We start from the raw sequence: 22,272 nt of genomic DNA on the forward strand, positions 1-22,272 counted from the left end.
GAGAGCAAGGCCCAAGCAGGGAATAGAGTAGCTGGGAAACGAGGCACCTATTTATACTGAGCCCGATGGCCCCGGGGGAGCTGAAGTGGCAAAAACACAAAGCGCCTTCAGAAAGGGTAATTTTGGCTTCCCAAGCTCTGCTGGTAGATGAAAGGCATTCCTCCTTCACCCGAAATGCTTAGCTCCCTTGTCACGCTGCGTAAGGCTGAAGCGATCTGGTTGATAGCAGTTCTGTTTCTTCCTCAGGCCGATGCTCGTGAGAGGTCTCGTTGCCATTGCTGGTGAAGACTTGCAGAAGAATCAGGCCGTGCGCAGGCGCTGTACATATTCTCCCCTTCCCGAAGCTCATGGCCCCCGCTTGGTAGGACTTTGCGCGTGGAGCACTGCAGAAGGGAGCACACAAGCGTCTTGCACTGACGGGCTCAGCCTGACCCTGAGCAAGAGCGGTGCCGGCAGGCTACGGAGGAGCTCAGAGCACAGGCAAGCGTCTGCACAGGAGACTCAGATGCCCGGCTGAGAGTGGAGGGTGATGTTCAGCCCAGCCCCCCCGTGATCTGGAGAGAAACTTCATTGCACGTATGCAGGGAGGGAGACAGCGAGAGTGCAGCTGGAGTGGGTCAGGCCGCTCCATGGCGAGTCTCTGCTCCCTCCCCTCCGGCCGTGATGACGCACACGCTTTCCTGACCTGCAAAGGCTTCCAGCTGTTTCCCTTATTCGGGCAAGGTCAGAGTGTTTTCTGTGGGCAGGGCACGGGCTGTGCCTTACCAAACTGGATTTACTCATTGAACGCCTGAGGAGAGGCTGGAGCGCCAGAAGGCCCTGCTGAATGAGGGAGGCTGCTGAGTCATGCCTGGAAGTGGGCCGCCACCAAGTGGGACTGCTTCAGCATTCCCTTGCCAGACCACATCGGCCTTTGGCCCTTTCCCTAGTCGCTTGTTTTTCCGGCCGTGCACCCAGAGAACCTGGCTTCCTCTCTCTTGGCAATGGTCAGAGAAGCGCAGGTAGTGCCTTTGAATTGCAAGGTGGCTCTAGCAGGCCACTTGTGACTGACCAGGAGGTGCTGAGCCACTGTAAGGAGCTTCTGCTCCACCTCGCTCTGAGTCATCCGTCCACACGCTGGCATCAGGGATACTGAGGGAAAAGAACTGAGACATGCTAAGGGCTCTAGGCACAACCTCACGTCCTCGTTCCTGCAGAAATGCAGCTTTTTGCACAGTGTTGTCACAGCCATTGGCATCTTGCCCGACCACTTGGCAGTGCCTTGAAATGCTGTCATGCTCCTCTTGGTGAAAGAGCAGTCAGAGGAGTTCGGCAGCAACGGGCCCTGATGCCCGTCCTCCCATCTCACGCAGAATGTTTAGGAAGGAAGGTGGTTTGAGAGTAGTTGGCTTCTGTTCCCATGGTGGGTTGCTCTCCTTCCAAGCTAGTCTTCCCCTTGTATCAGCGTCAAACGCTTTGCTGAAGTGCGGCTAAACAACCTCCACAGCCTTTTCCTCGCCCACCGTGCTGGCCTTCTAGGAGAACTGGAAGGAGCTCAGGTTAGTGAAGCAGGAGCTGCCGTGCGTGGAAAGGGGTGCTGAGTGGGTGTGATCATTGGGTTGTCCTCGACGTGCCGTGTGATGGCACTCGAGACAATGTGCTCCACGACCTTCCCTTGTAGCAAAGTCAGACGGAGAAGCCTGGACTTAATTCATCAGTGAGTGATAGGATCATAGAATCATTTGAGTTGGAAGGGACCTTGAAAGGTCATCTAGTCCAAGTCCACTGCAATCAACAGGGACATCCAAAGCTCGATGGGGTGCTCAGAGCCCTGTCCAGCCTGACCTTTATCTGACATTCTTTTACCGTCAGTAGTACATCTGTTCTCTCTCCTTCTCTTTGTTGGGTAGACTCTTCCACCTGCTTCTTTGTGCCAGTTGGGTGGCCGATCACAGTGTCCTGTCACAATTTTGGCCACGTTGGCCTTTTGCCTGACTCCTGCGCTGCGACGCTTGGCCCCTTTCATCACGACAACTAAGTTGCATCCAGTCAAGCCCTTCTGTAACACAGAGGGCTCCCTTGCCTCCTCTCCTTCCCTGCCTGTGTCTGCACTCGGGTCATGAAAGCCATCCCATCACGTCTCGCGGAGGCCTACGATCTCGTAGTCCTGAGCGTGGGCTAAAAATTTCCATTCCCCCCTGCTTATTTCTTCTGAGCCGTGCATTTGTAGCGAGGCATTTAAGTTGGTCCCTTAATGAAATGGAGCTGTGTCGCAGCCGAGCGATAGTTGCGGACGTCCATCTCAACACCAAAAGCCACTGCTTTAAAGTGAGGGTGGCCAAAGAATGGGAAGGATGGCCGCGAGAAGTTGTGGAGTTGTCATCCTTTGAGATACTGAAACCTGACTGGACTACGTCCCCACCGACCAGCTCAAGTTGATCTTGCTTCAGCAGGTGCCTTGGACTGACAAGTCTCAAGAGGTCCCTTCAAGCCTCCACAGTTCTGCGACTCTGTGTTACTTCTGTTACTCTTTCTGCTCCGCTTGGTTGATTTTTCTCCTGCACAACACACACACACACACACAGGAACACAAAACAAAACAAAACAAACGGAGCAATCCAGAGGCCGTGGAGCAGGGAGCAGAAGCACTTTCATGCTCATCTCTCCCAGGCACCGTTCCACCGATCCTGTTCCAGCCACGCTCTTGCCTTCTCAACCGTAGGCTTGCGATTGTCCTGGGAAGAGCTGGATGTTACTCGGCTTGGATGCGAAAGAGAATTTGGTCCTTTCCAACTAGCTTTGTCAAGCTCAGGCGTTTCTTCCTTGGTCCAATTCTCCTCTTTGTGAAGGAGACGCTAAACAGACTCAGTGTCTTTCTCCCTCCCAGAATGGAGTGCGGGAGATAGCCTGTTTCACGCCTCCCGGCTTTCCGTGTGTGTCACGGGACAGCTGGCTTGGGCCCTTGTGGGGAAGGAGTTGGAAAGCTGACTGTCTTGTGCATGGGTGATATTCCTTGAGTTGACTTTCTGGCTTGCTAGAGAAACGTTTCCTACCCAAGTAGCCTGAGCCAGCATCGGTTCTTACTAACCCAGGAGGTTCTGATGTCCCTGCAGCAGTTAAAGCAGCCCAGGAACATTTCACAGAAAATGCGCTCTCCCCTCACACTTTGCTGCGTGGCTCCTGAGTGACGCCAGTGAGCGCTGATTGTCCTTCCCAGACAGCTCTCCGCATGAAATGATCTTGTGTCCCGTGCGAGGAGTGGAAGACAGTGCACTATCAAAGCCCAGAACTACAGAGTCCCCCAGAGTGTTGCCAGAGGACAAAGTGTGTTGCATACTGGGCTGTCGGGGGTTGGGGAAGGAGGAAGAATGAGAGGAGACTCGTTTCCAAAGCGGATGCTCAATGTCTTTAATGAGAAAAGGAGAGGAACGTGCAACAGCTGAGAGCTTCAGCAATGCCCTTTGGACATTCTGTAAAGCTCAGTGCTAGCAGAAGACCACGGATAGTAAGCAGGGGAAAGAGGGCGGGCGATGAGGAGGAGAAGTTGGTGGGAACTCGGCTCCTCTGCAGACCGTGGCCGTGCCCTCAGGGCCGGCTCCGGGGCTGCCTTCAAGGCCCGCGGTGCTCATGCACAGGCAGGTGATCCACAGGCTTTAGCAGAAGAGATTGCCACGTCCCAGAGTGCCACAGAGCCCACGGCCCAGCCCTGACCATCCAAAGCCCCCCAGGCCCAGGGAGCCCCCAGCACCGATGGGCACGCTGCCAGCGCTGAGAGAGCTCCCCACGGCAGCGGACGCTGTGGATCCCACGGCTGTGCTCTGAGGGAAGGAGCTGAGGATTGGGCCCGGCAGCGTCACCACGACTGGTGGGGGCTGGATCGCAACGCTGGAGTCGGCACAACGAAGAACACACGGCTCGTTGCAGCTGTTGGCAAGCGGGGCTGGGCCGCAGGCGGCTGTCTGGCACGGGCTGTAGCACGACATGTCTGGCGGAGGAGGAGGTGACTCTGCAAGATGGAGGCGAGAGAGAGCTGAGGGCTCGAGCTGTCTCTCAGCGCGCTCGGGTGTCACGAGCCAAGAGTCAAAGGCCCTGCCGCGGCTGCTGAGGGGCTGTCTGTGAGTATTTGGGTAGGCTTGGGGTGGGTATTTGTGGGTAATTTAGGGATGATGCCAGAGAGGGAAGCTCCTCCTGTCCAAGTGAAGCTCCTGTCCAGCCGGTCTTCTCCCTCCCCCAGCATGCCCAGTGCAGGCCCTCTCCAAGCCGCGCTTGCTCCGTGACCAAGGGTCCGTGTCCAGAGCGCAAGGACGTTTCCCTCACAACCCACAACCATCGTTCTAGTCAGCCTTGAAGGCTGGCCTGGAATGTTCAGCTGTGAGATGAGATGAGATGAGGCTCCTCATCCCAGCACATCCTGAGGTAGGTATGATGAAGAGGATGCCGACTCTTTCAGGGGGGGATGAGTTTAGCCTTGCTGCTATTGCCTCAGTCGGGGAAAGAAAGATGTTCTAGGGTACAACAGAAAAGCATCACTCTCAGCATCCATCTGTGCAGGTCCTGCTTGTGAGCCCTTCTTCCCTGCTGGTGGTTACTTATTCTTCCAGAGGCAAGAGCTCAACTTGTTCCCTCAACGGCTTTTCCCTCTAAAAAGAGCTCTCCTTCTCCTCCGACAGCTCTGCCCTTCTGCCCCCCTCACTCCCCCTGCTTCTTTCCGAAGGAGACAAGTGCAAGCAAAGCGCAGCAAGGCTACTGAAGACAGAAGCCACGTCGTACTAAGACGTCTCCGGTGGGACGAGCTCTCGTGAGGGAATTCCAAGCCGTGCTACTAATGCAAAAGGTGCATCGCTGCCTCAAGGATGGTGGAAGAAGAGGCCAAGGCACCGGTTAGAAATTTCTGGCCGCACAGCCAGGGCCGCAAATGGCTTTCAAAGGAACCCTCCAATGCCCCGTTTCAGGTGAAAAAGCCACGCTGCCCCGTTCCCCTCCCCGAATACCGACACGCATGGTTGACAGTCCCAGACCGCTTGCGGAGGACAAGGCAGGAAAAATGCACGCAGCCCCCTCCTCGGGAGGCGTTCTGACCAGTGAGCAGACGGAAGGCAAAGCAAACGCAGACTTACTGGCTTCACAGAGGAGAGCAAGGCCCAAGCAGGGAATAGAGTAGCTGGGAAACGAGGCACCTATTTATACTGAGCCCGATGGCCCCAGGGGAGCTGAAGTGGCAAAAACACAAAGCGCCTTCAGAAAGGGTAATTTTGGCTTCCCAAGCTCTGCTGGTAGATGAAAGGCATTCCTCCTTCACCCGAAATGCTTAGCTCCCTTGTCACGCTGCGTAAGGCTGAAGCAATCTGGTTGATAGCACTTCTGTTTCTTCCTCAGGCCGATGCTCGTGAGAGGTCTCGTTGCCATTGCTGGTGAAGACTTGCAGAAGAATCAGGCCGTGCGCAGGCGCTGTACATATTCTCCCCTTCCCGAAGCTCATGGCCCCCGCTTGGTAGGACTTTGCGCGTGGAGCACTGCAGAAGGGAGCACACAAGCGTCTTGCACTGACGGGCTCAGCCTGACCCTGAGCAAGAGCGGTGCCGGCAGGCTACGGAGGAGCTCAGAGCACAGGCAAGCGTCTGCACAGGAGACTCAGATGCCCGGCTGAGAGTGGAGGGTGATGTTCAGCCCAGCCCCCCCGTGATCTGGAGAGAAACTTCATTGCGCGTATGCAGGGAGGGAGACAGCGAGAGTGCAGCTGGAGTGGGTCAGGCCGCTCCATGGCGAGTCTCTGCTCCCTCCCCTCCGGCCGTGATGACGCACACGCTTTCCTGACCTGCAAAGGCTTCCAGCTGTTTCCCTTATTCGGGCAAGGTCAGAGTGTTTTCTGTGGGCAGGGCACGGGCTGTGCCTTACCAAACTGGATTTACTCATTGAACGCCTGAGGAGAGGCTGGAGCGCCAGAAGGCCCTGCTGAATGAGGGAGGCTGCTGAGTCATGCCTGGAAGTGGGCCGCCACCAAGTGGGACTGCTTCAGCATTCCCTTGCCAGACCACATCGGCCTTTGGCCCTTTCCCTAGTCGCTTGTTTTTCTGGCCGTGCACCCAGAGAACCTGGCTTCCTCTCTCTTGGCAATGGTCAGAGAAGCGCAGGTAGTGCCTTTGAATTGCAAGGTGGCTCTAGCAGGCCACTTGTGACTGACCAGGAGGTGCTGAGCCACTGTAAGGAGCTTCTGCTCCACCTCGCTCTGAGTCATCCGTCCACACGCTGGCATCAGGGATACTGAGGGAAAAGAACTGAGACATGCTAAGGGCTCTAGGCACAACCTCACGTCCTCGTTCCTGCAGAAATGCAGCTTTTTGCACAGTGTTGTCACAGCCATTGGCATCTTGCCCGACCACTTGGCAGTGCCTTGAAATGCTGTCATGCTCCTCTTGGTGAAAGAGCAGTCAGAGGAGTTCGGCAGCAACGGGCCCTGATGCCCGTCCTCCCATCTCACGCAGAATGTTTAGGAAGGAAGGTGGTTTGAGAGTAGTTGGCTTCTGTTCCCATGGTGGGTTGCTCTCCTTCCAAGCTAGTCTTCCCCTTGTATCAGCGTCAAACGCTTTGCTGAAGTGCGGCTAAACAACCTCCACAGCCTTTTCCTCGCCCACCGTGCTGGCCTTCTAGGAGAACTGGAAGGAGCTCAGGTTAGTGAAGCAGGAGCTGCCGTGCGTGGAAAGGGGTGCTGAGTGGGTGTGATCATTGGGTTGTCCTCGACGTGCCGTGTGATGGCACTCGAGACAATGTGCTCCACGACCTTCCCTTGTAGCAAAGTCAGACGGAGAAGCCTGGACTTAATTCATCAGTGAGTGATAGGATCATAGAATCATTTGAGTTGGAAGGGACCTTGAAAGGTCATCTAGTCCAAGTCCACTGCAATCAACAGGGACATCCAAAGCTCGATGGGGTGCTCAGAGCCCTGTCCAGCCTGACCTTTATCTGACATTCTTTTACCGTCAGTAGTACATCTGTTCTCTCTCCTTCTCTTTGTTGGGTAGACTCTTCCACCTGCTTCTTTGTGCCAGTTGGGTGGCCGATCACAGTGTCCTGTCACAATTTTGGCCACGTTGGCCTTTTGCCTGACTCCTGCGCTGCGACGCTTGGCCCCTTTCATCACGACAACTAAGTTGCATCCAGTCAAGCCCTTCTGTAACACAGAGGGCTCCCTTGCCTCCTCTCCTTCCCTGCCTGTGTCTGCACTCGGGTCATGAAAGCCATCCCATCACGTCTCGCGGAGGCCTACGATCTCGTAGTCCTGAGCGTGGGCTAAAAATTTCCATTCCCCCCTGCTTATTTCTTCTGACCCGTGCATTTGTAGCGAGGCATTTAAGTTGGTCCCTTAATGAAATGGAGCTGTGTCACAGCCGAGCGATAGTTGCGGACGTCCATCTCAACACCAAAAGCCACTGCTTTAAAGTGAGGGTGGCCAAAGAATGGGAAGGATGGCCGCGAGAAGTTGTGGAGTTGTCATCCTTTGAGATACTGAAACCTGACTGGACTACGTCCCCACCGACCAGCTCAAGTTGATCTTGCTTCAGCAGGTGCCTTGGACTGACAAGTCTCAAGAGGTCCCTTCAAGCCTCCACAGTTCTGCGACTCTGTGTTACTTCTGTTACTCTTTCTGCTCCGCTTGGTTGATTTTTCTCCTGCACAACACACACACACACACACAGGAACACAAAACAAAACAAAACAAACGGAGCAATCCAGAGGCCGTGGAGCAGGGAGCAGAAGCACTTTCATGCTCATCTCTCCCAGGCACCGTTCCACCGATCCTGTTTTAGCCACGCTCTTGCCTTCTCAACCGTAGGCTTGCGATTGTCCTGGGAAGAGCTGGATGTTACTCGGCTTGGATGCGAAAGAGAATTTGGTCCTTTCCAACTAGCTTTGTCAAGCTCAGGCGTTTCTTCCTTGGTCCAATTCTCCTCTTTGTGAAGGAGACGCTAAACAGACTCAGTGTCTTTCTCCCTCCCAGAATGGAGTGCGGGAGATAGCCTGTTTCACGCCTCCCGGCTTTCCGTGTGTGTCACGGGACAGCTGGCTTGGGCCCTTGTGGGGAAGGAGTTGGAAAGCTGACTGTCTTGTGCATGGGTGATATTCCTTGAGTTGACTTTCTGGCTTGCTAGAGAAACGTTTCCTACCCAAGTAGCCTGAGCCAGCATCGGTTCTTACTAACCCAGGAGGTTCTGATGTCCCTGCAGCAGTTAAAGCAGCCCAGGAACATTTCACAGAAAATGCGCTCTCCCCTCACACTTTGCTGCGTGGCTCCTGAGTGACGCCAGTGAGCGCTGATTGTCCTTCCCAGACAGCTCTCCGCATGAAATGATCTTGTGTCCCGTGCGAGGAGTGGAAGACAGTGCACTATCAAAGCCCAGAACTACAGAGTCCCCCAGAGTGTTGCCAGAGGACAAAGTGTGTTGCATACTGGGCTGTCGGGGGTTGGGGAAGGAGGAAGAATGAGAGGAGACTCGTTTCCAAAGCGGATGCTCAATGTCTTTAATGAGAAAAGGAGAGGAACGTGCAACAGCTGAGAGCTTCAGCAATGCCCTTTGGACATTCTGTAAAGCTCAGTGCTAGCAGAAGACCACGGATAGTAAGCAGGGGAAAGAGGGCGGGCGATGAGGAGGAGAAGTTGGTGGGAACTCGGCTCCTCTGCAGACCGTGGCCGTGCCCTCAGGGCCGGCTCCGGGGCTGCCTTCAAGGCCCGCGGTGCTCATGCACAGGCAGGTGATCCACAGGCTTTAGCAGAAGAGATTGCCACGTCCCAGAGTGCCACAGAGCCCACGGCCCAGCCCTGACCATCCAAAGCCCCCCAGGCCCAGGGAGCCCCCAGCACCGATGGGCACGCTGCCAGCGCTGAGAGAGCTCCCCACGGCAGCGGACGCTGTGGATCCCACGGCTGTGCTCTGAGGGAAGGAGCTGAGGATTGGGCCCGGCAGCGTCACCACGACTGGTGGGGGCTGGATCGCAACGCTGGAGTCGGCACAACGAAGAACACACGGCTCGTTGCAGCTGTTGGCAAGCGGGGCTGGGCCGCAGGCGGCTGTCTGGCACGGGCTGTAGCACGACATGTCTGGCGGAGGAGGAGGTGACTCTGCAAGATGGAGGCGAGAGAGAGCTGAGGGCTCGAGCTGTCTCTCAGCGCGCTCGGGTGTCACGAGCCAAGAGTCAAAGGCCCTGCCGCGGCTGCTGAGGGGCTGTCTGTGAGTATTTGGGTAGGCTTGGGGTGGGTATTTGTGGGTAATTTAGGGATGATGCCAGAGAGGGAAGCTCCTCCTGTCCAAGTGAAGCTCCTGTCCAGCCGGTCTTCTCCCTCCCCCAGCATGCCCAGTGCAGGCCCTCTCCAAGCCGCGCTTGCTCCGTGACCAAGGGTCCGTGTCCAGAGCGCAAGGACGTTTCCCTCACAACCCACAACCATCGTTCTAGTCAGCCTTGAAGGCTGGCCTGGAATGTTCAGCTGTGAGATGAGATGAGATGAGGCTCCTCATCCCAGCACATCCTGAGGTAGGTATGATGAAGAGGATGCCGACTCTTTCAGGGGGGGATGAGTTTAGCCTTGCTGCTATTGCCTCAGTCGGGGAAAGAAAGATGTTCTAGGGTACAACAGAAAAGCATCACTCTCAGCATCCATCTGTGCAGGTCCTGCTCGTGAGCCCTTCTTCCCTGCTGGTGGTTACTTATTCTTCCAGAGGCAAGAGCTCAACTTGTTCCCTCAACGGCTTTTCCCTCTAAAAAGAGCTCTCCTTCTCCTCCGACAGCTCTGCCCTTCTGCCCCCCTCACTCCCCCTGCTTCTTTCCGAAGGAGACAAGTGCAAGCAAAGCGCAGCAAGGCTACTGAAGACAGAAGCCACGTCGTACTAAGACGTCTCCGGTGGGACGAGCTCTCGTGAGGGAATTCCAAGCCGTGCTACTAATGCAAAAGGTGCATCGCTGCCTCAAGGATGGTGGAAGAAGAGGCCAAGGCACCGGTTAGAAATTTCTGGCCGCACAGCCAGGGCCGCAAATGGCTTTCAAAGGAACCCTCCAATGCCCCGTTTCAGGTGAAAAAGCCACGCTGCCCCGTTCCCCTCCCCGAATACCGACACGCATGGTTGACAGTCCCAGACCGCTTGCGGAGGACAAGGCAGGAAAAATGCACGCAGCCCCCTCCTCGGGAGGCGTTCTGACCAGTGAGCAGACGGAAGGCAAAGCAAACGCAGACTTACTGGCTTCACAGAGGAGAGCAAGGCCCAAGCAGGGAATAGAGTAGCTGGGAAACGAGGCACCTATTTATACTGAGCCCGATGGCCCCAGGGGAGCTGAAGTGGCAAAAACACAAAGCGCCTTCAGAAAGGGTAATTTTGGCTTCCCAAGCTCTGCTGGTAGATGAAAGGCATTCCTCCTTCACCCGAAATGCTTAGCTCCCTTGTCACGCTGCGTAAGGCTGAAGCAATCTGGTTGATAGCACTTCTGTTTCTTCCTCAGGCCGATGCTCGTGAGAGGTCTCGTTGCCATTGCTGGTGAAGACTTGCAGAAGAATCAGGCCGTGCGCAGGCGCTGTACATATTCTCCCCTTCCCGAAGCTCATGGCCCCCGCTTGGTAGGACTTTGCGCGTGGAGCACTGCAGAAGGGAGCACACAAGCGTCTTGCACTGACGGGCTCAGCCTGACCCTGAGCAAGAGCGGTGCCGGCAGGCTACGGAGGAGCTCAGAGCACAGGCAAGCGTCTGCACAGGAGACTCAGATGCCCGGCTGAGAGTGGAGGGTGATGTTCAGCCCAGCCCCCCCGTGATCTGGAGAGAAACTTCATTGCGCGTATGCAGGGAGGGAGACAGCGAGAGTGCAGCTGGAGTGGGTCAGGCCGCTCCATGGCGAGTCTCTGCTCCCTCCCCTCCGGCCGTGATGACGCACACGCTTTCCTGACCTGCAAAGGCTTCCAGCTGTTTCCCTTATTCGGGCAAGGTCAGAGTGTTTTCTGTGGGCAGGGCACGGGCTGTGCCTTACCAAACTGGATTTACTCATTGAACGCCTGAGGAGAGGCTGGAGCGCCAGAAGGCCCTGCTGAATGAGGGAGGCTGCTGAGTCATGCCTGGAAGTGGGCCGCCACCAAGTGGGACTGCTTCAGCATTCCCTTGCCAGACCACATCGGCCTTTGGCCCTTTCCCTAGTCGCTTGTTTTTCTGGCCGTGCACCCAGAGAACCTGGCTTCCTCTCTCTTGGCAATGGTCAGAGAAGCGCAGGTAGTGCCTTTGAATTGCAAGGTGGCTCTAGCAGGCCACTTGTGACTGACCAGGAGGTGCTGAGCCACTGTAAGGAGCTTCTGCTCCACCTCGCTCTGAGTCATCCGTCCACACGCTGGCATCAGGGATACTGAGGGAAAAGAACTGAGACATGCTAAGGGCTCTAGGCACAACCTCACGTCCTCGTTCCTGCAGAAATGCAGCTTTTTGCACAGTGTTGTCACAGCCATTGGCATCTTGCCCGACCACTTGGCAGTGCCTTGAAATGCTGTCATGCTCCTCTTGGTGAAAGAGCAGTCAGAGGAGTTCGGCAGCAACGGGCCCTGATGCCCGTCCTCCCATCTCACGCAGAATGTTTAGGAAGGAAGGTGGTTTGAGAGTAGTTGGCTTCTGTTCCCATGGTGGGTTGCTCTCCTTCCAAGCTAGTCTTCCCCTTGTATCAGCGTCAAACGCTTTGCTGAAGTGCGGCTAAACAACCTCCACAGCCTTTTCCTCGCCCACCGTGCTGGCCTTCTAGGAGAACTGGAAGGAGCTCAGGTTAGTGAAGCAGGAGCTGCCGTGCGTGGAAAGGGGTGCTGAGTGGGTGTGATCATTGGGTTGTCCTCGACGTGCCGTGTGATGGCACTCGAGACAATGTGCTCCACGACCTTCCCTTGTAGCAAAGTCAGACGGAGAAGCCTGGACTTAATTCATCAGTGAGTGATAGGATCATAGAATCATTTGAGTTGGAAGGGACCTTGAAAGGTCATCTAGTCCAAGTCCACTGCAATCAACAGGGACATCCAAAGCTCGATGGGGTGCTCAGAGCCCTGTCCAGCCTGACCTTTATCTGACATTCTTTTACCGTCAGTAGTACATCTGTTCTCTCTCCTTCTCTTTGTTGGGTAGACTCTTCCACCTGCTTCTTTGTGCCAGTTGGGTGGCCGATCACAGTGTCCTGTCACAATTTTGGCCACGTTGGCCTTTTGCCTGACTCCTGCGCTGCGACGCTTGGCCCCTTTCATCACGACAACTAAGTTGCATCCAGTCAAGCCCTTCTGTAACACAGAGGGCTCCCTTGCCTCCTCTCCTTCCCTGCCTGTGTCTGCACTCGGGTCATGAAAGCCATCCCATCACGTCTCGCGGAGGCCTACGATCTCGTAGTCCTGAGCGTGGGCTAAAAATTTCCATTCCCCCCTGCTTATTTCTTCTGACCCGTGCATTTGTAGCGAGGCATTTAAGTTGGTCCCTTAATGAAATGGAGCTGTGTCACAGCCGAGCGATAGTTGCGGACGTCCATCTCAACACCAAAAGCCACTGCTTTAAAGTGAGGGTGGCCAAAGAATGGGAAGGATGGCCGCGAGAAGTTGTGGAGTTGTCATCCTTTGAGATACTGAAACCTGACTGGACTACGTCCCCACCGACCAGCTCAAGTTGATCTTGCTTCAGCAGGTGCCTTGGACTGACAAGTCTCAAGAGGTCCCTTCAAGCCTCCACAGTTCTGCGACTCTGTGTTACTTCTGTTACTCTTTCTGCTCCGCTTGGTTGATTTTTCTCCTGCACAACACACACACACACACACAGGAACACAAAACAAAACAAAACAAACGGAGCAATCCAGAGGCCGTGGAGCAGGGAGCAGAAGCACTTTCATGCTCATCTCTCCCAGGCACCGTTCCACCGATCCTGTTTTAGCCACGCTCTTGCCTTCTCAACCGTAGGCTTGCGATTGTCCTGGGAAGAGCTGGATGTTACTCGGCTTGGATGCGAAAGAGAATTTGGTCCTTTCCAACTAGCTTTGTCAAGCTCAGGCGTTTCTTCCTTGGTCCAATTCTCCTCTTTGTGAAGGAGACGCTAAACAGACTCAGTGTCTTTCTCCCTCCCAGAATGGAGTGCGGGAGATAGCCTGTTTCACGCCTCCCGGCTTTCCGTGTGTGTCACGGGACAGCTGGCTTGGGCCCTTGTGGGGAAGGAGTTGGAAAGCTGACTGTCTTGTGCATGGGTGATATTCCTTGAGTTGACTTTCTGGCTTGCTAGAGAAACGTTTCCTACCCAAGTAGCCTGAGCCAGCATCGGTTCTTACTAACCCAGGAGGTTCTGATGTCCCTGCAGCAGTTAAAGCAGCCCAGGAACATTTCACAGAAAATGCGCTCTCCCCTCACACTTTGCTGCGTGGCTCCTGAGTGACGCCAGTGAGCGCTGATTGTCCTTCCCAGACAGCTCTCCGCATGAAATGATCTTGTGTCCCGTGCGAGGAGTGGAAGACAGTGCACTATCAAAGCCCAGAACTACAGAGTCCCCCAGAGTGTTGCCAGAGGACAAAGTGTGTTGCATACTGGGCTGTCGGGGGTTGGGGAAGGAGGAAGAATGAGAGGAGACTCGTTTCCAAAGCGGATGCTCAATGTCTTTAATGAGAAAAGGAGAGGAACGTGCAACAGCTGAGAGCTTCAGCAATGCCCTTTGGACATTCTGTAAAGCTCAGTGCTAGCAGAAGACCACGGATAGTAAGCAGGGGAAAGAGGGCGGGCGATGAGGAGGAGAAGTTGGTGGGAACTCGGCTCCTCTGCAGACCGTGGCCGTGCCCTCAGGGCCGGCTCCGGGGCTGCCTTCAAGGCCCGCGGTGCTCATGCACAGGCAGGTGATCCACAGGCTTTAGCAGAAGAGATTGCCACGTCCCAGAGTGCCACAGAGCCCACGGCCCAGCCCTGACCATCCAAAGCCCCCCAGGCCCAGGGAGCCCCCAGCACCGATGGGCACGCTGCCAGCGCTGAGAGAGCTCCCCACGGCAGCGGACGCTGTGGATCCCACGGCTGTGCTCTGAGGGAAGGAGCTGAGGATTGGGCCCGGCAGCGTCACCACGACTGGTGGGGGCTGGATCGCAACGCTGGAGTCGGCACAACGAAGAACACACGGCTCGTTGCAGCTGTTGGCAAGCGGGGCTGGGCCGCAGGCGGCTGTCTGGCACGGGCTGTAGCACGACATGTCTGGCGGAGGAGGAGGTGACTCTGCAAGATGGAGGCGAGAGAGAGCTGAGGGCTCGAGCTGTCTCTCAGCGCGCTCGGGTGTCACGAGCCAAGAGTCAAAGGCCCTGCCGCGGCTGCTGAGGGGCTGTCTGTGAGTATTTGGGTAGGCTTGGGGTGGGTATTTGTGGGTAATTTAGGGATGATGCCAGAGAGGGAAGCTCCTCCTGTCCAAGTGAAGCTCCTGTCCAGCCGGTCTTCTCCCTCCCCCAGCATGCCCAGTGCAGGCCCTCTCCAAGCCGCGCTTGCTCCGTGACCAAGGGTCCGTGTCCAGAGCGCAAGGACGTTTCCCTCACAACCCACAACCATCGTTCTAGTCAGCCTTGAAGGCTGGCCTGGAATGTTCAGCTGTGAGATGAGATGAGATGAGGCTCCTCATCCCAGCACATCCTGAGGTAGGTATGATGAAGAGGATGCCGACTCTTTCAGGGGGGGATGAGTTTAGCCTTGCTGCTATTGCCTCAGTCGGGGAAAGAAAGATGTTCTAGGGTACAACAGAAAAGCATCACTCTCAGCATCCATCTGTGCAGGTCCTGCTCGTGAGCCCTTCTTCCCTGCTGGTGGTTACTTATTCTTCCAGAGGCAAGAGCTCAACTTGTTCCCTCAACAGCTTTTCCCTCTAAAAAGAGCTCTCCTTCTCCTCCGACAGCTCTGCCCTTCTGCCCCCCTCACTCCCCCTGCTTCTTTCCGAAGGAGACAAGTGCAAGCAAAGCGCAGCAAGGCTACTGAAGACAGAAGCCACGTCGTACTAAGACGTCTCTGGTGGGACGAGCTCTCGTGAGGGAATTCCAAGCCGTGCTACTAATGCAAAAGGTGCATCGCTGCCTCAAGGATGGTGGAAGAAGAGGCCAAGGCACCGGTTAGAAATTTCTGGCCGCACAGCCAGGGCCGCAAATGGCTTTCAAAGGAACCCTCCAATGCCCCGTTTCAGGTGAAAAAGCCACGCTGCCCCGTTCCCCTCCCCGAATACCGACACGCATGGTTGACAGTCCCAGACCGCTTGCGGAGGACAAGGCAGGAAAAATGCACGCAGCCCCCTCCTCGGGAGGCGTTCTGACCAGTGAGCAGACGGAAGGCAAAGCAAACGCAGACTTACTGGCTTCACAGAGGAGAGCAAGGCCCAAGCAGGGAATAGAGTAGCTGGGAAACGAGGCACCTATTTATACTGAGCCCGATGGCCCCGGGGGAGCTGAAGTGGCAAAAACACAAAGCGCCTTCAGAAAGGGTAATTTTGGCTTCCCAAGCTCTGCTGGTAGATGAAAGGCATTCCTCCTTCACCCGAAATGCTTAGCTCCCTTGTCACGCTGCGTAAGGCTGAAGCGATCTGGTTGATAGCACTTCTGTTTCTTCCTCAGGCCGATGCTCGTGAGAGGTCTCGTTGCCATTGCTGGTGAAGACTTGCAGAAGAATCAGGCCGTGCGCAGGCGCTGTACATATTCTCCCCTTCCCGAAGCTCATGGCCCCCGCTTGGTAGGACTTTGCGCGTGGAGCACTGCAGAAGGGAGCACACAAGCGTCTTGCACTGACGGGCTCAGCCTGACCCTGAGCAAGAGCGGTGCCGGCAGGCTACGGAGGAGCTCAGAGCACAGGCAAGCGTCTGCACAGGAGACTCAGATGCCCGGCTGAGAGTGGAGGGTGATGTTCAGCCCAGCCCCCCCGTGATCTGGAGAGAAACTTCATTGCGCGTATGCAGGGAGGGAGACAGCGAGAGTGCAGCTGGAGTGGGTCAGGCCGCTCCATGGCGAGTCTCTGCTCCCTCCCCTCCGGCCGTGATGACGCACACGCTTTCCTGACCTGCAAAGGCTTCCAGCTGTTTCCCTTATTCGGGCAAGGTCAGAGTGTTTTCTGTGGGCAGGGCACGGGCTGTGCCTTACCAAACTGGATTTACTCATTGAACGCCTGAGGAGAGGCTGGAGCGCCAGAAGGCCCTGCTGAATGAGGGAGGCTGCTGAGTCATGCCTGGAAGTGGGCCGCCACCAAGTGGGACTGCTTCAGCATTCCCTTGCCAGACCACATCGGCCTTTGGCCCTTTCCCTAGTCGCTTGTTTTTCTGGCCGTGCACCCAGAGAACCTGGCTTCCTCTCTCTTGGCAATGGTCAGAGAAGCGCAGGTAGTGCCTTTGAATTGCAAGGTGGCTCTAGCAGGCCACTTGTGACTGACCAGGAGGTGCTGAGCCACTGTAAGGAGCTTCTGCTCCACCTCGCTCTGAGTCATCCGTCCACACGCTGGCATCAGGGATACTGAGGGAAAAGAACTGAGACATGCTAAGGGCTCTAGGCACAACCTCACGTCCTCGTTCCTGCAGAAATGCAGCTTTTTGCACAGTGTTGTCACAGCCATTGGCATCTTGCCCGACCACTTGGCAGTGCCTTGAAATGCTGTCATGCTCCTCTTGGTGAAAGAGCAGTCAGAGGAGTTCGGCAGCAACGGGCCCTGATGCCCGTCCTCCCATCTCACGCAGAATGTTTAGGAAGGAAGGTGGTTTGAGAGTAGTTGGCTTCTGTTCCCATGGTGGGTTGCTCTCCTTCCAAGCTAGTCTTCCCCTTGTATCAGCGTCAAACGCTTTGCTGAAGTGCGGCTAAACAACCTCCACAGCCTTTTCCTCGCCCACCGTGCTGGCCTTCTAGGAGAACTGGAAGGAGCTCAGGTTAGTGAAGCAGGAGCTGCCGTGCGTGGAAAGGGGTGCTGAGTGGGTGTGATCATTGGGTTGTCCTCGACGTGCCGTGTGATGGCACTCGAGACAATGTGCTCCACGACCTTCCCTTGTAGCAAAGTCAGACGGAGAAGCCTGGACTTAATTCATCAGTGAGTGATAGGATCATAGAATCATTTGAGTTGGAAGGGACCTTGAAAGGTCATCTAGTCCAAGTCCACTGCAATCAACAGGGACATCCAAAGCTCGATGGGGTGCTCAGAGCCCTGTCCAGCCTGACCTTTATCTGACATTCTTTTACCGTCAGTAGTACATCTGTTCTCTCTCCTTCTCTTTGTTGGGTAGACTCTTCCACCTGCTTCTTTGTGCCAGTTGGGTGGCCGATCACAGTGTCCTGTCACAATTTTGGCCACGTTGGCCTTTTGCCTGACTCCTGCGCTGCGACGCTTGGCCCCTTTCATCACGACAACTAAGTTGCATCCAGTCAAGCCCTTCTGTAACACAGAGGGCTCCCTTGCCTCCTCTCCTTCCCTGCCTGTGTCTGCACTCGGGTCATGAAAGCCATCCCATCACGTCTCGCGGAGGCCTACGATCTCGTAGTCCTGAGCGTGGGCTAAAAATTTCCATTCCCCCCTGCTTATTTCTTCTGAGCCGTGCATTTGTAGCGAGGCATTTAAGTTGGTCCCTTAATGAAATGGAGCTGTGTCACAGCCGAGCGATAGTTGCGGACGTCCATCTCAACACCAAAAGCCACTGCTTTAAAGTGAGGGTGGCCAAAGAATGGGAAGGATGGCCGCGAGAAGTTGTGGAGTTGTCATCCTTTGAGATACTGAAACCTGACTGGACTACGTCCCCACCGACCAGCTCAAGTTGATCTTGCTTCAGCAGGTGCCTTGGACTGACAAGTCTCAAGAGGTCCCTTCAAGCCTCCACAGTTCTGCGACTCTGTGTTACTTCTGTTACTCTTTCTGCTCCGCTTGGTTGATTTTTCTCCTGCACAACACACACACACACACACAGGAACACAAAACAAAACAAAACAAACGGAGCAATCCAGAGGCCGTGGAGCAGGGAGCAGAAGCACTTTCATGCTCATCTCTCCCAGGCACCGTTCCACCGATCCTGTTCCAGCCACGCTCTTGCCTTCTCAACCGTAGGCTTGCGATTGTCCTGGGAAGAGCTGGATGTTACTCGGCTTGGATGCGAAAGAGAATTTGGTCCTTTCCAACTAGCTTTGTCAAGCTCAGGCGTTTCTTCCTTGGTCCAATTCTCCTCTTTGTGAAGGAGACGCTAAACAGACTCAGTGTCTTTCTCCCTCCCAGAATGGAGTGCGGGAGATAGCCTGTTTCACGCCTCCCGGCTTTCCGTGTGTGTCACGGGACAGCTGGCTTGGGCCCTTGTGGGGAAGGAGTTGGAAAGCTGACTGTCTTGTGCATGGGTGATATTCCTTGAGTTGACTTTCTGGCTTGCTAGAGAAACGTTTCCTACCCAAGTAGCCTGAGCCAGCATCGGTTCTTACTAACCCAGGAGGTTCTGATGTCCCTGCAGCAGTTAAAGCAGCCCAGGAACATTTCACAGAAAATGCGCTCTCCCCTCACACTTTGCTGCGTGGCTCCTGAGTGACGCCAGTGAGCGCTGATTGTCCTTCCCAGACAGCTCTCCGCATGAAATGATCTTGTGTCCCGTGCGAGGAGTGGAAGACAGTGCACTATCAAAGCCCAGAACTACAGAGTCCCCCAGAGTGTTGCCAGAGGACAAAGTGTGTTGCATACTGGGCTGTCGGGGGTTGGGGAAGGAGGAAGAATGAGAGGAGACTCGTTTCCAAAGCGGATGCTCAATGTCTTTAATGAGAAAAGGAGAGGAACGTGCAACAGCTGAGAGCTTCAGCAATGCCCTTTGGACATTCTGTAAAGCTCAGTGCTAGCAGAAGACCACGGATAGTAAGCAGGGGAAAGAGGGCGGGCGATGAGGAGGAGAAGTTGGTGGGAACTCGGCTCCTCTGCAGACCGTGGCCGTGCCCTCAGGGCCGGCTCCGGGGCTGCCTTCAAGGCCCGCGGTGCTCATGCACAGGCAGGTGATCCACAGGCTTTAGCAGAAGAGATTGCCACGTCCCAGAGTGCCACAGAGCCCACGGCCCAGCCCTGACCATCCAAAGCCCCCCAGGCCCAGGGAGCCCCCAGCACCGATGGGCACGCTGCCAGCGCTGAGAGAGCTCCCCACAGCAGCGGACGCTGTGGATCCCACGGCTGTGCTCTGAGGGAAGGAGCTGAGGATTGGGCCCGGCAGCGTCACCACGACTGGTGGGGGCTGGATCGCAACGCTGGAGTCGGCACAACGAAGAACACACGGCTCGTTGCAGCTGTTGGCAAGCGGGGCTGGGCCGCAGGCGGCTGTCTGGCACGGGCTGTAGCACGACATGTCTGGCGGAGGAGGAGGTGACTCTGCAAGATGGAGGCGAGAGAGAGCTGAGGGCTCGAGCTGTCTCTCAGCGCGCTCGGGTGTCACGAGCCAAGAGTCAAAGGCCCTGCCGCGGCTGCTGAGGGGCTGTCTGTGAGTATTTGGGTAGGCTTGGGGTGGGTATTTGTGGGTAATTTAGGGATGATGCCAGAGAGGGAAGCTCCTCCTGTCCAAGTGAAGCTCCTGTCCAGCCGGTCTTCTCCCTCCCCCAGCATGCCCAGTGCAGGCCCTCTCCAAGCCGCGCTTGCTCCGTGACCAAGGGTCCGTGTCCAGAGCGCAAGGACGTTTCCCTCACAACCCACAACCATCGTTCTAGTCAGCCTTGAAGGCTGGCCTGGAATGTTCAGCTGTGAGATGAGATGAGATGAGGCTCCTCATCCCAGCACATCCTGAGGTAGGTATGATGAAGAGGATGCCGACTCTTTCAGGGGGGGATGAGTTTAGCCTTGCTGCTATTGCCTCAGTCGGGGAAAGAAAGATGTTCTAGGGTACAACAGAAAAGCATCACTCTCAGCATCCATCTGTGCAGGTCCTGCTCGTGAGCCCTTCTTCCCTGCTGGTGGTTACTTATTCTTCCAGAGGCAAGAGCTCAACTTGTTCCCTCAACAGCTTTTCCCTCTAAAAAGAGCTCTCCTTCTCCTCCGACAGCTCTGCCCTTCTGCCCCCCTCACTCCCCCTGCTTCTTTCCGAAGGAGACAAGTGCAAGCAAAGCGCAGCAAGGCTACTGAAGACAGAAGCCACGTCGTACTAAGACGTCTCTGGTGGGACGAGCTCTCGTGAGGGAATTCCAAGCCGTGCTACTAATGCAAAAGGTGCATCGCTGCCTCAAGGATGGTGGAAGAAGAGGCCAAGGCACCGGTTAGAAATTTCTGGCCGCACAGCCAGGGCCGCAAATGGCTTTCAAAGGAACCCTCCAATGCCCCGTTTCAGGTGAAAAAGCCACGCTGCCCCGTTCCCCTCCCCGAATACCGACACGCATGGTTGACAGTCCCAGACCGCTTGCGGAGGACAAGGCAGGAAAAATGCACGCAGCCCCCTCCTCGGGAGGCGTTCTGACCAGTGAGCAGACGGAAGGCAAAGCAAACGCAGACTTACTGGCTTCACAGAGGAGAGCAAGGCCCAAGCAGGGAATAGAGTAGCTGGGAAACGAGGCACCTATTTATACTGAGCCCGATGGCCCCGGGGGAGCTGAAGTGGCAAAAACACAAAGCGCCTTCAGAAAGGGTAATTTTGGCTTCCCAAGCTCTGCTGGTAGATGAAAGGCATTCCTCCTTCACCCGAAATGCTTAGCTCCCTTGTCACGCTGCGTAAGGCTGAAGCGATCTGGTTGATAGCACTTCTGTTTCTTCCTCAGGCCGATGCTCGTGAGAGGTCTCGTTGCCATTGCTGGTGAAGACTTGCAGAAGAATCAGGCCGTGCGCAGGCGCTGTACATATTCTCCCCTTCCCGAAGCTCATGGCCCCCGCTTGGTAGGACTTTGCGCGTGGAGCACTGCAGAAGGGAGCACACAAGCGTCTTGCACTGACGGGCTCAGCCTGACCCTGAGCAAGAGCGGTGCCGGCAGGCTACGGAGGAGCTCAGAGCACAGGCAAGCGTCTGCACAGGAGACTCAGATGCCCGGCTGAGAGTGGAGGGTGATGTTCAGCCCAGCCCCCCCGTGATCTGGAGAGAAACTTCATTGCGCGTATGCAGGGAGGGAGACAGCGAGAGTGCAGCTGGAGTGGGTCAGGCCGCTCCATGGCGAGTCTCTGCTCCCTCCCCTCCGGCCGTGATGACGCACACGCTTTCCTGACCTGCAAAGGCTTCCAGCTGTTTCCCTTATTCGGGCAAGGTCAGAGTGTTTTCTGTGGGCAGGGCACGGGCTGTGCCTTACCAAACTGGATTTACTCATTGAACGCCTGAGGAGAGGCTGGAGCGCCAGAAGGCCCTGCTGAATGAGGGAGGCTGCTGAGTCATGCCTGGAAGTGGGCCGCCACCAAGTGGGACTGCTTCAGCATTCCCTTGCCAGACCACATCGGCCTTTGGCCCTTTCCCTAGTCGCTTGTTTTTCCGGCCGTGCACCCAGAGAACCTGGCTTCCTCTCTCTTGGCAATGGTCAGAGAAGCGCAGGTAGTGCCTTTGAATTGCAAGGTGGCTCTAGCAGGCCACTTGTGACTGACCAGGAGGTGCTGAGCCACTGTAAGGAGCTTCTGCTCCACCTCGCTCTGAGTCATCCGTCCACACGCTGGCATCAGGGATACTGAGGGAAAAGAACTGAGACATGCTAAGGGCTCTAGGCACAACCTCACGTCCTCGTTCCTGCAGAAATGCAGCTTTTTGCACAGTGTTGTCACAGCCATTGGCATCTTGCCCGACCACTTGGCAGTGCCTTGAAATGCTGTCATGCTCCTCTTGGTGAAAGAGCAGTCAAAGGACAATAGTAGGTTCCCATTACTTAATTACTACTAGATTCAGGTGCACAAGTGTCTGTATTTAAACTGTGGTTTTTGCACTAGTATTCTGACAAATACCACGTAGAGATAAATTAACTGGCATCAATTTTGGCAGCATGGTACACCCCACATCTAGTATAAAGTTTTGTTTCCCTGGTAAAAATCATCTTTTTAATGAACGATCACTATGGAAAACATTTGGGTTCAGTGTTTTATTGGGTACACACCTGGCAGTTACCTAGTGCACTTGTATGGTCTTCTGGATTTAAAAGTCCTGAGGTAGTACCTAATACTGGTCTTTGTTACCAGTTCTTCCACTTCTCAACTCTCATCTCACGAATGCTCCCCGGCATCCTGTGTCAGCTGCTGCCAAATAAGGTATTTTGGCCATTCTTGGATACCTATAATATTGAGAAACTACTTTTTGTATGTATTCCCTTTGTAACTTTCTCTCTGCATAGCAAAGAGATGATCTGATAGAACTAGAAGAGCTTCAGTAAGGGTAAATCACA

At 55.4% G+C, this 22,272-nt stretch overlaps 3 protein-coding genes across 3 annotated transcripts; all 3 read right to left on the bottom strand.

Annotated features, from left to right (window-relative positions):
- Nucleotides 1-3,632: 3,632 nt before the first annotated feature.
- Nucleotides 3,633-3,962, bottom strand: LOC149916966 (beta-keratin-related protein). The gene has a single exon (XM_090144686.1). It carries the CDS (start codon nt 3,960-3,962, stop codon nt 3,633-3,635), a length of 330 nt encoding a protein of 109 aa, XP_090000812.1.
- A 4,779-nt stretch (nt 3,963-8,741) lies between these two features.
- LOC149916967 (beta-keratin-related protein) lies at nt 8,742-9,071 on the bottom strand. Its single transcript, XM_090144687.1, has one exon. The coding sequence runs from the start codon at nt 9,069-9,071 to the stop codon at nt 8,742-8,744; it is 330 nt and encodes a 109-aa protein (XP_090000813.1).
- A 4,779-nt stretch (nt 9,072-13,850) lies between these two features.
- Nucleotides 13,851-14,180, bottom strand: LOC149916968 (beta-keratin-related protein). The gene has a single exon (XM_090144638.1). It carries the CDS (start codon nt 14,178-14,180, stop codon nt 13,851-13,853), a length of 330 nt encoding a protein of 109 aa, XP_090000764.1.
- Between the last annotated feature and the right edge of the window lie 8,092 nt (nt 14,181-22,272).

The sequence above is a fragment of the Phasianus colchicus genome, chromosome 8 (genome assembly GCF_987193195.1).
Source record: "Phasianus colchicus chromosome 8, bPhaCol1.hap1.1, whole genome shotgun sequence".
Classification (NCBI taxonomy): domain Eukaryota; kingdom Metazoa; phylum Chordata; class Aves; order Galliformes; family Phasianidae; genus Phasianus; species Phasianus colchicus.